This window comes from Enhydra lutris, unplaced genomic scaffold (genome assembly GCF_002288905.1).
Source record: "Enhydra lutris kenyoni isolate GAN:26980312 unplaced genomic scaffold, ASM228890v2 scaffoldscaffold18, whole genome shotgun sequence".
NCBI classification, from domain to species: Eukaryota; Metazoa; Chordata; class Mammalia; order Carnivora; family Mustelidae; genus Enhydra; species Enhydra lutris.
The window spans coordinates 7,382,164-7,394,954 of record NW_019154102.1 but is presented as its reverse complement, the minus strand read 5'-3'; the positions used below and the strand labels follow the sequence as shown (position 1 = coordinate 7,394,954).

General features: G+C 37.0%; 2 protein-coding genes across 5 annotated transcripts in view; one reads left to right on the top strand and one right to left on the bottom strand.

The window, feature by feature from the left end:
- Window positions 1-5,395, top strand: part of LOC111148144 (coiled-coil domain containing 88A) — a 120,224-nt gene extending 114,829 nt beyond the window's left edge. For 2 of the 4 annotated variants that reach the window (XM_022504578.1, XM_022504577.1), the window contains 3 exons: window positions 173-635; window positions 4,207-4,306; window positions 4,847-5,395. In XM_022504578.1, the coding sequence (XP_022360286.1) occupies window positions 173-635; window positions 4,207-4,271 (528 nt within the window). In that variant the 3' untranslated portion in view covers window positions 4,272-4,306; window positions 4,847-5,395. Of the gene's footprint in view, window positions 1-172; window positions 1,280-4,206; window positions 4,307-4,846 lie in introns of those variants that run through there. The other 2 variants (XM_022504576.1, XM_022504575.1) reach the window with 1 other exon arrangement.
- Window positions 5,396-8,825: 3,430 nt separating this feature from the next.
- LOC111148093 (prolyl-tRNA synthetase associated domain-containing protein 1) lies at window positions 8,826-11,573 on the bottom strand. The gene is made up of 2 exons (XM_022504494.1): window positions 11,455-11,573; window positions 8,826-10,383 (listed from the first exon to the last, which is right to left on the bottom strand). The coding sequence occupies exons 1-2, from the start codon at window positions 11,536-11,538 to the stop codon at window positions 9,949-9,951; spliced, it is 519 nt and encodes a 172-aa protein (XP_022360202.1). The 5' UTR covers window positions 11,539-11,573; the 3' UTR covers window positions 8,826-9,948.
- Between the last annotated feature and the right edge of the window lie 1,218 nt (window positions 11,574-12,791).

Below are 12,791 nucleotides of genomic sequence, written 5' to 3'. Positions count from 1 at the left end.
TAGTAGGACCCGAATTTAGATAGACACTGCAAGTTAAGTTTCTGTGACTGAACTATAGAGCTTCTTTTTAAGTTAAGGGCTGCTTAGCAATTTTATATCATACAGTCTAATATATCAGGAAAGTAAAGGCTTGGCTGCATTCACTAATCTGTTGTGATATCTTTTTTAACAGATAAAATCCTCAAGTCAAGAGAATCTTTTAGATGAAGTAATGAAAAGTTTGTCTGTATCTTCTGACTTTTTGGGAAAAAACAAACCAGTTAGCTGTGGTCTGGCCAGGTCAGTAAGTGGAAAAACCCCAGGAGACTTCCACGATAGACGGACAAGTAAGCCTGAACAATTTGTGAGACCCAGTCCTCGCAAGACTGAAGATGCCTACTTCATTAGCTCTCCAGGAAAACCTACACTAGCCACTCAAGGAAAGATAAAATTAGTAAAAGAAACTTCTCTGTCACGACAATCAAAAGATAGTAATCCTTATGCCACTTTACCTCGTGCAAGCAGTGTGATCTCTACTGCCGAAGGAACTACTCGAAGAACAAGCATCCATGATTTTTTGACCAAGGACAGTAGACTACCTATATCAGTTGATTCACCACCAGCTACTGCTGATAGCAGCATCACTGCAGCATCTAGTGAGTACCTTTTACACCAGTGGTCCTCTCATACACTTCACAGTCCAGCCCATGCTGTAGGTTCTCATGCACAAAATGATTTAGCTACGGATAAGCCCAAGTCTCTATATACCCAGACTAGAAACTCAAGAACAGAGAAGTCACATTTTCTAAACCAAACTTTTGCCATTGTTAATACATCTAATAATGCATTTGGAATATCAGATGAAGGTAGTGTGGAGTCATTTACTGTGGCTCATCCATCTCAGCCATTTTTATCCCTGAATACAGAACTAGTTAGTAACATAAGTGGGTTACCTCCCAGGCCAATCACCAGAGTAACTGACCAGGCTTCTGCCTCTTTGGATAGAGCTGCAAAAAAAGATAACGAACAGTTTTCTGATTATCAGAACCCTAGTAACAGTAACCCACAGACTTCTACAGATAGCCATAATCTTATCACTCCTGCATGCTTCTATCCTGATGACACAGAAGCTACATTGTTGGTTTCTGAGGATAATCAGACTGTTTGGTATGAATATGGTTGTGTTTGATCAAAACTGCACAATATCATGCTGATGTTACTTGATATGCACTGTGCTTCTCTAATCTGATTTGAAGAGCTGCTGTTGAAAAGTATAATTTGGCTAGGCTTATATTTTTATTTTAAATTGTGGCATAGTATTCACTTGTACATGATGGCATGTGTATAAATATGAATGTGTAACCACACCAAAGCCTGCATGAAGTATTAATTGCATTGTACAGTTTCTGCATGACTTTGAAAACCTTAACAATACATGCTTCTCTTTCACGTTTCTTGTCACCTGATACGAGATTGTTACTTTGATACCTGGAAGCATATTAAAATAGTTGCATGCTGTAATTACCAAGAAGGCATTTCCAAGTCATGTTTACTTTGTTGCTCCCAAAAAAAGAATGCTCATTTTCTCCCTTCCTCCTTTTTTGCTCCCCTTCCCTCCCTCTCTTCCTCCTTAACTCTTCACTCCTTTCTTCCCCCGGAATGTGTACTTCCTGTTGCACATGTACAGTGTTAAGGAAACTATGTAAAAAAGATGTCATTTTCTTTTGCCATTTAACTGTGTCTCCTGTCTTGCCATTTTATTTTTGAGGAAATAGTCATAACTCCATTAACACTTTCTGTAGCAAATATTAACTACTGCCCATATTTATAAAATTGTTCAGATTTAAAACCTTGGTGATACTCATAAATTAGTGTAATTCTTTAAAAACCCCATCAGATTTACATGTTACTTATACAGTGACTAGGAGCATTTGTATTAGCTGTTTCTTCATTTTCTTCATCTGATACATGTAAGAACTCAAGTACCATCTTTCCTTCAAGATGACTTTTTTACTTGGAATCAGTTAATACATTAGATTTGCCAGTTCTTTTTTTTATATAGAGTTAAAGAGAAATAAATCAAATCATACTCAATGTGTTGGAAGTTTGCATTTTTACTTCTTTTCAAAAAAGGTAGTAAGTTTACAAAGTAGTGAAGATTGTTGCTTCTGTAATCTATTTATTAAATTACATGTGTCTGTCCTTAAAACAGCTTTTTAAATGAGTACATTGTGCTAAAATAGCATTAGAATTGAAATAAACAGGTGTGTTTTTAGTGGAACAAATTTTAGAATTACAAACAGAAAATTTTAGCTAAAAAAAATAACTATATAAGATAAAATATTTTCTAAGTCTGACTCTAGTGTCATCAACTTTAAAAATTATCTTGCTGTGGTCATAGCACTTTTACAGAAGAATCAGCTAAACTTGAATCTCTGACTCCCAGAATTAAAACAAAACAAAGCCATAACCCTGATTCACTTACTTCTGGAGGAGTAGATCTTAGCTCTGTCTCTGGAATGTTTTTGTCATTTTGATTCAGCCAAAATATTACTGCTAATAACTCAGCCTGCCATCTGGAAAGGAATGCTTTGAAATGTAACTTTCTAAATGGGGAGGAAATCATTATTCTATACATGTTGTTGCATTAAATTATTACTGTTATTAATTGAGCCAAAGGAAAGAGACTCCACAGAGAATCTTTGCTTAATGAAATTTCTATCTTTTAAATTAAGCCATTCTCTGGGACTTACAGAAGATCATTGAGGGGGCTAGGCCCTCTCCATTTTTATCTTTGATTATGCTGCTTTTCTCACAGCCAGCTATTACTAAAAATGATTCTGTGCAGATAATCACATAAGCACAATCAGAAATTTTTCATATTTTTTAGTACCACCCAATATATTTTTTCCATGAATACATCTATCTATTTTATTGTCAGTTGTTTCGCTGTCAGTCCTAACATTAGAAATGTTTTTGGCATCTCTTCTTTTTTTTTTAAAACCTAGTAATAAAACTTAATGGTAAATATAAGTGAAATTAGATAGGGGCCACATATGATTAAAATGTAATAACTCATGTTACTTTTTTACCACTTTGAGTCGAGGTATTTCATAACCATTTCAACTCTTTAAATATTAATGATCTGGCCATACACTTTAAATTTAAAATATTAAATTTATTTATGCAAAATGTAGAGAAATCTTGTGCTATTATATTAAAACTGTCTGGTTATTTTACAAAATTAGACTTTCAGGAAAGCAGTATTTCTAATACAAATGGCTACAGTTTATAGTATAACCTATTTTCAAAAGGAACATATACACTGTGCATGTAAGACAGATCCATACCATGTCCGTGTGTCTTGGGGATTGTCTGTGAGAATACAGGCTAGACTTCCTCCAGAGACTATCACCAGCTATGGAGTCCTAGCTTTTTAAAGTTTGGAAAATACCAGTTTCTTCCTTATGTTTCTTCATAGCCCTTGGAACCAAATTTTTAGCATGGGAGAACCTTAGAAATCACATACAGCCAGTGTTTTCTAAACTTTAAAAAATCAACATACTGCTTGCTGTAAGTCTTACAAAGATGCAGTAGTATTTTAACTTATTATTGTTTTTAAAGATAAGATTAACCAACTCTGACTCAGTTGAGCAGCTGTACTTTTTTCCTCTAAGACATCTCCATAAATATCCTATGATTTCATAAAGGAATATTTGGAAAACTTTGGAGATTCAGTACCCTGATTTTAGATGAAACTGAGTAGCATTCACATTTCTGCCCTGGGTTTCTAGAACTCATACCCTTATTATCTGTGTGACATCAAAAACACATTGTTAGGCATTGGGTCCCCTGTGACCAAAGCAGTTTTAGCTGTTAACAGTGAAAGTAGGCATATTACAAAATTTTTCTCAGTAAATGAAACAAATACTTCATTGTGGATGTTTCTGTGGTTGCATGCAAGGTTATTTTTTCTTTAAAACTATTTGTGACCATTTAGTAAATAAACATGGTAAGTAAATCTACCTGACGCTACTAAAAGGACACATATTTCTGGCTTTTAAAATGCAATAATCAGTCTTTAAGTAATAAGATGTCTGTTAGATTAATAAATTTCCCAGAGTTAGATTCTTTCTCCTTCAACAAGAGCTCGTTAATTTCATAACTTCATTAATTATATTATGCTTAACATTTGATTAAATAATATGAAATGCTTTTCTCCTGCAGATGTGGACAAAGTACAAGAAAGCAGAAATTCAAAAAGCAGGTCTAGGGAGCAGCAAAGCTCCTAATTCTATTACCCACTACATGCCATGTGGGCCAAGTGGTGAGTTTCTTGCTTAAAATGTAAATGAGATTAGTCTCATTTATACAAACTAACCATGTTACTTATAAGAACAAGTGCACATTGCATTAACAGATGTAAATATTGCTTGCTTATTTCATGATTTTCTGTCCTACTTACTAGTCAAGCAAGATTTATTGATTGCTGTAAGTTTTTGCCTGTCAGTGCAGGAAACAAACCTTTAAATAGTTTTCTTTTTTTCTTAATTTAAATTTAATTTTACTCGTGAATAATGTTTTAGGAATTCCTTTTTTAATTTGAAGCCTTTTTTTTTTTTTGGTAGGAATACAACTTTCCCACAGTGTTTTTGATAATTGAGAATAAACAATAAATTAAATACCTTTCGTATGAAGAGCCACTTGAAGAAAAATTGTCTCTGGCTTTCTGTCACTCTCCTTCCTGTAGAAGACTTATCTGGTGCATGTTGTTCTTATAGTGGCTGCTCTGATTTTTATAGATCTCTCTTATCTTCAAGCTTTTCTTATATTTTCTTTCTTCTTTCTACCTTCCAACTAAATACAGAGAGAAAAGTGTCCTTCAGTTTCTCAGTGTGAAGCCTTTATTTCTGAAGTAACAAGACACCCAACTATAGGAATCATTTTAAAAATCTTTAAGGAGACTTTAAACAATCCTTCGTGACTAGAGCAGGCAAGAAATAAAAAACCTTCATTCCTTCCTTGAATCAAGGAGCACTACTGGAGTCAACTGCCAAAATTTTTAGAAGGTTTTAGGACTTACTATACATTGTATTGATAAGATCTACTGAATAAAGGATGTTCTCTCACTAAGGACCAAGTGTTTTAAGGTTCCAAGAAGTACTCCAAGAACAATCTACTTCTTTCGTCATTTGTTTATGAATTTATCCATGTTTGCTTAATGCTTCTGCTAAGTATTAGCCAAAATCTAGCCATTTATATTTAGTTGTGTAAATCTAAATTAAATGCTGTAGTATGTTGTGGAATGTACTATATATCAAGATACAGAGAACATTGTTTTGGCATGTCAGAGCCCTACTTGGTTAGCAGACTGCATGTGTTGGTATCCTTTCTTTTTTTTTTAACCAATTATTTTGATGCGCTGCAAAAGAAATTCAGTTTATAAAGATAAATCTGAAAAATAGGAGCTATAAAAATTTACAGTAATATTAATCTTTCTGTATTACCCTTTAAGCAACACTAAGCATTCATACGTGGATCCAAGGTAATTACAAAGTGTTTTTCTGAAACTTTTTTAGTAAGGTGGTTTTCCAGCAAATTGCATTCCCAAGATAATGCTGTTGTGTTTTAAATTCATTTCCCTTCTTTAGTATTGGGTTATGTATGTGTGTTTGTTTTTTTAACATGAGAGCTGACTGTTGCTTAAGAAGTTTTCTTATGGCAAAAAAAAAAAATGTAAATAATTTACTATGATCTACATTTTGCCAGGAACTCATTTATTTTTAAGGTTATCACATAATAATAAGAACTTTTCTGTTTTTGTCCTTTATAATAATACATTAAAGTTGGTAACTGTTATTGGTACTTTTGAAATATTTGTATGCATTTGTTACCTTAAACATTTGAAAGAAGCACAAAAAAAGTAGATTTAGTTAACCCAGGGAAACATCCGTTTTTTGTAGCTCCAATTTTATATCACAGTTTTATTTTCTTATGAAATCAAAAATGCATTGATACTTATTAATGCAAATTCATTATTTAACATAAATATCAGCTAATCTTAAAGGTCTGAAATGAGAAAGATAATGACTTTTTTATTTTAACAGTATACTTCTTAGGCTCTCATTACCAGCTCTAAAAAATCTTTCTGGAATAATTCCATATTCATAGTGTGGTTTAGGAACTATGTGTTTCATCACTAACGTAGTAGCCATGAGAACTGTATGTGTCTCTCCCTTCCCAACCTTCCCTCCCCCTCTTTTTGGTAGGCCAGTTAGCAGTATTGTGTTCATAGTCTACTTTCAGAAAGACTTAATGAAAAGAAAGACAGCATGTATAGTTGACCAGAAATTAAAAAGGAATTTAGAGAACTTGGACTTACTTAATGCCACCATTAACTTGGGTTTTGCCACCAAATAATGCTGTAAAATTAAATCACTTTTAAACTCTTGGATGAAAGGTGCTATGTAAATGTAAATACAAAGGATTCTTACTAAAATACAACTATTGCACAACAGACTTATTTAAAACTTATTCTCTAGACTTTGAAACATCTCTCTCCATCATGACTCCCTAGATTCAAGAATCAAACTGATAATGGGCATCATGGCAGTCTAGAGATACTTGCATGTAAAAAATGTAAATTCATTTTTAGGTGGATAAATGGAAAGTAAATATAGAAGTTATGTTTTAGCTAAATACAGTAAGTGGGTAACTTAGATTTATATTAACTAGCATCTAATTTGCACAACTAGGACACATCCCAGGACAATTACTGAAAGTTGGAATTTAATGAGTAGGAAGTGGCCCGGTGAGGGTGAATCATACCATAGCTTGACCTCTCCAGAACACTAATGTCCTAAAATAGAGAACCTATTGACTTAAGCAGCACATTATTGCTTCACATCGAACATGCTCAGGGGCAGCCTATATAGTACTGGGTCTGATGAGGCTGACCCTGAGAAAGTGCAGTTAGAGACAACCAAGGGGGAACACTTAAGACTGCAAAAGTAGGAATATTCTCAATTATATTCATTACCTTTTTCATACCATTTCAAGAAAGGACTAGGTAATAACCTCATGAATATTTTACTTTCTCCAAAAGATTCAGAAGCAAATTTAGTAGGAAGTCACTCCTTTCCCTTAGATAAACTGCTTCTGCCAAACAACGTAGTATGGCTACCTAGAAACTTACTGGGGCCACTTTCCTGACTGGGGCCTGACATGCTTTTATCTGGCTATCTTCTAAATCAACAGCTAACCCCGCTCCCAAGAAACTGAAGATTTAATATACAGGGTAATAAGCTTCCACAAAGAACTCCAATAAAGTGCTTCAGATCTGGCCATGTGGAAAGGTTTGGTCCACGTTTTTAAACTGGTGGTTACCAAAGAGTTCATGTAACAGGTTTGTATGTAGCACCTTTCATGCAAGGCATGGTAAGAGCCTATTAAAAAATCACTGTGCGTATTACAGAATTGCAACCACCTCACAAATGAAGTATTACAGCCTGCACTGTCTTAACAGTTTATGTCAGGAAGTGAAAAAGATGCTGTACCAAATCTGGAATTACAATGAGGAGTAATAATGTATGCTAAATGACTTTGTATTTTAAGTTACATTTATGAGGAAAGTGAGTTTTTGTGTTTTTCTTTTCTGCTACACTTCGTCCTGAGATGTATTTTTTCTTTAAGCCTTGAATGAGTAATACAAAAGGAGCCCATTTTGTGATATAAACCTTGATGTACATGTTGAGATATTTGGACAATGAAAATGCCTTAAAAGGAATGCTTATGGATAAAGTTGCACTTATAACACCCTTTAACAAAACCTGATTTTAAACTGTCTTTTTCTTTTCTACTAAGGGTTCTCTTTCAATGTTTGCCATTGTACTTATAATTGTTATTAAATACCAAATCAAATAATATAAAAGCTGTAACATTTCCTTTAAAAGTAATACTACTGAGGGATTTGGAGTTGAATGGCAATGATTATTACTTGGTAATACCCATTATCAGCCACAGGAAGCCAGTTTGTAACAAACCATCATTGGTTGGATTTATGTTTTTAAAAACATTTCATTATTTTTCATTTTAGACTTTATTACTCCTTAAAAAATTAAGTTGGTTTAACATTCACTTAAACTGATCTAAAAATAAAACAGAGGTGATTTTTATAACAAGTGGTTAATAATCATTTTAAAAATTATAACATATAATTTAGCTAAGTATTATCTTTCTTTTCCCTTTGCCCTGGAAAACCTTTTTTCAGACATAACCCATAATCTTGTTTAGATGATTCTAGATCTTTTAGGGATGAGTATTGGAGGTTTGGGAAAAGAATGGAATCTTACCAGTTGTCAATCCTCACATAGGTTTAAATACAGTAATATATTGCACAAAGCAGTGTCTTTCATTTTCATTTATTGATTTTGGGAAGGCAGAATGTTAGAGAGGCAACCAGTTGTGTATTCTGGGGCAGGTTAGTCTTTCTGAGCCTGTTTTCACTATAAGATGGGAAGGGCATTATCTACTGTCCTCAGTCTTTGGTTTCTATTCATTAAACCTTTATGTGCAAAGCAGTCTAAAATTTCCTCTTAGAGATGTAGTAAACAGCAGGTAAAAGGTAACATGGCACCTTAGAATAAGGTATCATTTATGGAAATATTTACTAACTCCACATCTCTTAAAGTCATTTTTTTTTTTTTTTAAGATTTTATTTATTTGACAGAGAGACACAGCGAGAGAGCGAACACAAGCAGGGGGAGTGGGAGAGGGAAAAGCAGACTTCCCTCTGAGCAGGGAGTCTGATGTGATGCCAGGCTCTATCCCAGGACTCTGGGACCATGACCTGAGCTGAAGGCAGACGCTTAACTAAGCCACCCAGGTGCCCTTAAAGTCACTCTTTATAGAAATTCTGCCATGAGTAGACTTGCAGTTTCTAATCCTATATACCAAGAAATGACATTTTTACTTATTTTGCCTCTTAGCAACAATCTGGTTACACTATCACTACCAGGTGGAAGTTACTTTTGAGTGGCCAAACTTTACTAAGTTTTTTACTAACTATGGGTACGTCATGACTATCCCATTTGATTGCACCAGAGGCAAATATGAGAATTTTCATGACAAGAACTCTAGACTACTTCTGTAATATAGTCCAACCCAGACCTTCAACTAATGAAGGTTTTAATTTAAGCAAAAAAGTGTTTCTCACTCCACAATTTTGAACTAGCTTATATAGAACTGACAATACATAATAATGAGTTCTTACACTGTTTCAGATGCCCTAACTGAAGGGGGGATGAGTAAAATTTAATATAACGTACAGGACACAAAAAAATTTTCCAAGTATATTCACATTTCTAACCTCTCAGAAAGATTAAACAAATCTTTCCCTAATCCTCATTCCCCAGAGATAACCACTATCAACAATTTAATGTATTTCTATGTTCCTTTTTCTCTGTATGTACAATATATGTGTAATTTTATATATGCTGGTTTTTTGCAAGTTGTGTTTTTCAAGTAAACACCCTAAAGAAGATGTAAGATAGTTAATCTTAACTAGCCTTAGTTTTATCGTTAATATACTCTCAATTGTTGAAGGCATTCCTGTAATGAGTAGTGCTCATGGGGGATAGAAGTGGACCCTCTGAACTGACTAAAACGACCTCAATGTATCTTTTTAAAGGCAGCTCCTTTTTATAGGGCACCTGGCCAGCTCAGTCAGTAACACTTGTGACCCTGGATCTCAAAGTTGTAAATGTGAACCCTACCTTGGGTGTAGAGATTACTTAAATTAAAAACAAAACAAAACAAAACTCTGCTCCTTTTAGACGAAACATTCCTCCCTAAAATGATTTCATCACCAAATCAAGGTGCTAAATATTCTTATCAATTCTAATGCTTTTTAGAAATTACAAGTAAGAAAAAGAGCTTTCAGAAATAGATGTATTCTAAGTATCAGCCCAATTAGTTGTTTTTATCAAAATTTAGTATTATGGGATCATGTCCTGTCTTCTTCACAAATGTGATAAAGTCTTCAGGGCTCAATCCCATGGTTGCAGCATTGGTCATTGGATGAAAGTACACCTTTTCATGTCCACCTTCCAAAAAAGCTGAATCCAGAACAAATTTCACATCTCCGTCATCACAGAAGAGTGCCAAAGGTGTGGCACAGCCTTGGCCAACTTTTAGTTTTTCTAGCATGGCTGTTTCATCAGCAAACCGAAGATTTCCACTCCCAACACCTAATTGCTTGGCAAGATCATTTAAATTAATTTGTCTATCATGAAGAACTGTCACCAGCCAATAGCTTTTTTTCTTCTTGTCTTTAAGAAATAAGTTCTTACTGTGTGCTCCTTTCAAATGCTGGACATGAGGCATCATTTCTTCAACTGTAAACACCTGTAAAAAATAAAATGAAAACTTCAAAAATATGCATGTACACATACTCTGCTTGCTAGGTGAAAACAGCAAGGTTAGGGAGCACCCAATGCCGTGGATGTCACTGGTAGGGACCCATTCCCAGCCCATTATGAAATAACAACACCTTGCCATTTCAATCCCTCATCTGGAGACCTCTTGGGCCAGTTATCTTTTACAATGTGCTGGCCAAGCACTCCTACTCTTAAAGTGTTTTTTTTTGTTTTGTTTTCTTTAAACTTTTGGTACTGAGAATCTATAGCAACCCAGATTCCTATTCCTTAGCATTCCATTACATCCAAACCAGGTAACAACCTCCACTTTACAAATATATAACCACAATAAGGGTGAGATCATGGGCAGGGAACCAGACCTGGACTAGTAACATCAGAAGAGTGGCAATATGCACAGGTAAGGAAGAGGGAGAGTAAGTACTATATAGGAGGGAAGAAGGTCAGAGAAAATGATACCGTTTTGATGTTAAATTGGTGAAGTTGAAGATTTTTAAGGTATTTGCCTACCCTTTGAAGATCACCATGTTTAACTACGATCATTAGCTGTTACCCTCAAGCTATGTCCCTATGCTCCTGCGCCATTCAAGTTACACTGGCTCCGTGAAATGTTTGCAAATCCTCACGTCAAAAAACGAAATCATGTTCATTTCCAAACTTTCTAAGGTTGGTGTCCTGTTATATGCACGATGTCTGGATACATCGATGACTCTACAGAGACGGTTTACTGCCTGATATCTACACCATAAAAACACACGGACCCAGCTTTACACACCAGTTTAACATGAAGTTCTCAAAATGAAATGTGACCAAATAGCTCCAAGAGGAAAACGTTAAGTTTTCTCACAGTAACAAGACCGTCCCGAAAGGCTTTTGATACTCCTACCGGGTCCCTTTTGCGCTCTGGATCCGGGAAACGTCCTAGAACCGACATTTCTGCGGCACCTTACCGCTGGGGCCTCTGGTCTTCACCACCCTGCCCGAGAGCCGCCGCAGCGGAACCCACCCCTCCGGCAGGGCTGTCCCCGCAGAAGCGCCTTACCTCCGGGTGCTCCACAACCTCAGTATGGATGGCCAGGGCGCCGAGCCACTGCTCCAGCTCTGCCCGCAATTCCTTACCCGCCATGCTGCCGTCGTGGCCAGGAAGAGACGGGACGGAGAAGCGGTGAAATGGGCGTGGCCTCCTGAGCGGCTGGCCGAATGGAGGCTAGGGCGGAAGTACCAGGAGCGAACAGGGGGCTGCAGAAATCCAGTGCAGTTCCTTCCGGAGGGCCCAAGCAGTCGGCGCGCGCTCCTTCCTACCTCTTCCCGGACCGCCGCCGCCTCTGTGGATGTGGTCTGCAGGGATTCCCTGGCGGGAAGAGCCTGAGGCTTTCTCTATCCCGAGTTCCACAGGAGGAAGGCATGTGCCTTCCCTAGTCCCGCTTCAGGTTCTCTAGGCTTAGCATAATTTCCATTTAAACAGAATCAGGGCCACCGAAGTTAAGCGTAGGGAGTGTTGGAGAAGGTTGTGGAGAGGATGTGACCACGGGTAATCCCCAGGCAGAGAAGCTCCCTTTCCCCTGTCCTTGAAATGTATCTTCTGTCCCTGTTCCTGTACCCGCAGCCACTTGAAGGACATTACCTTGACAGCGTAATGTGATACTGCAAGCATCAGGACAGTTTTGTAGCTGAAATTCCCGTAAGGCCTCTGCATAAACTCAAGATTCTAGCAGGTGGGTGCAGAGATCGCTGTCTTGTGGCTGCCCAAGACAAGCCTCCTGTTGAATTCCGTTGCTTATTAAACTTGCCACTAGTCATTATAGAGTGGTCTGCCTTTTCTTCCAGACTCTTCTTGCCTTTACCTTGTCTGGGAAGGAGGGCAGTTTCAGATTTTACTGGAGGAGTTTAAGAGATTTTCGAATCAACAGGGAGAGTAGAGGGTGCCAAAATGCCTAGTCTTTTACGACTTTTCAACTTTTTTTTTTTTTTTTTTAAGAATTTTTTCATTTTTTGGGACGCTTGGGTGGCTCGGGGGTTTAAGCCTCTGCTTTCGATTTAGGGCATTGACCCCAGGGTCCTGGAATCGAGCCCCGCTGAGCAGAGTCCCTGATGCGGGGAGTCTGCTTCCCCCCCCCCCCCCTCTGCCTGCCTCTCTGACTACTTGTGATCTCTGTCAAATAAATAAATAAAATCTTTAAAAAAAAAAAGAATTTATTCATTTATTTGACTAAGAGCGAGAGAACACGAGCAGGGAGAGCAGGAGAGGGAGAAGCAGGCTTCCCAGCGAGCTGGAAGCCGGATGCGGGGCTTGATCCCAGGACCCTGGGATTATGACCTGAGCCGAAGGCAGATGCTTAACGACTGAGCCACCCAGGCGCCCCACGACTTTTCAACTTT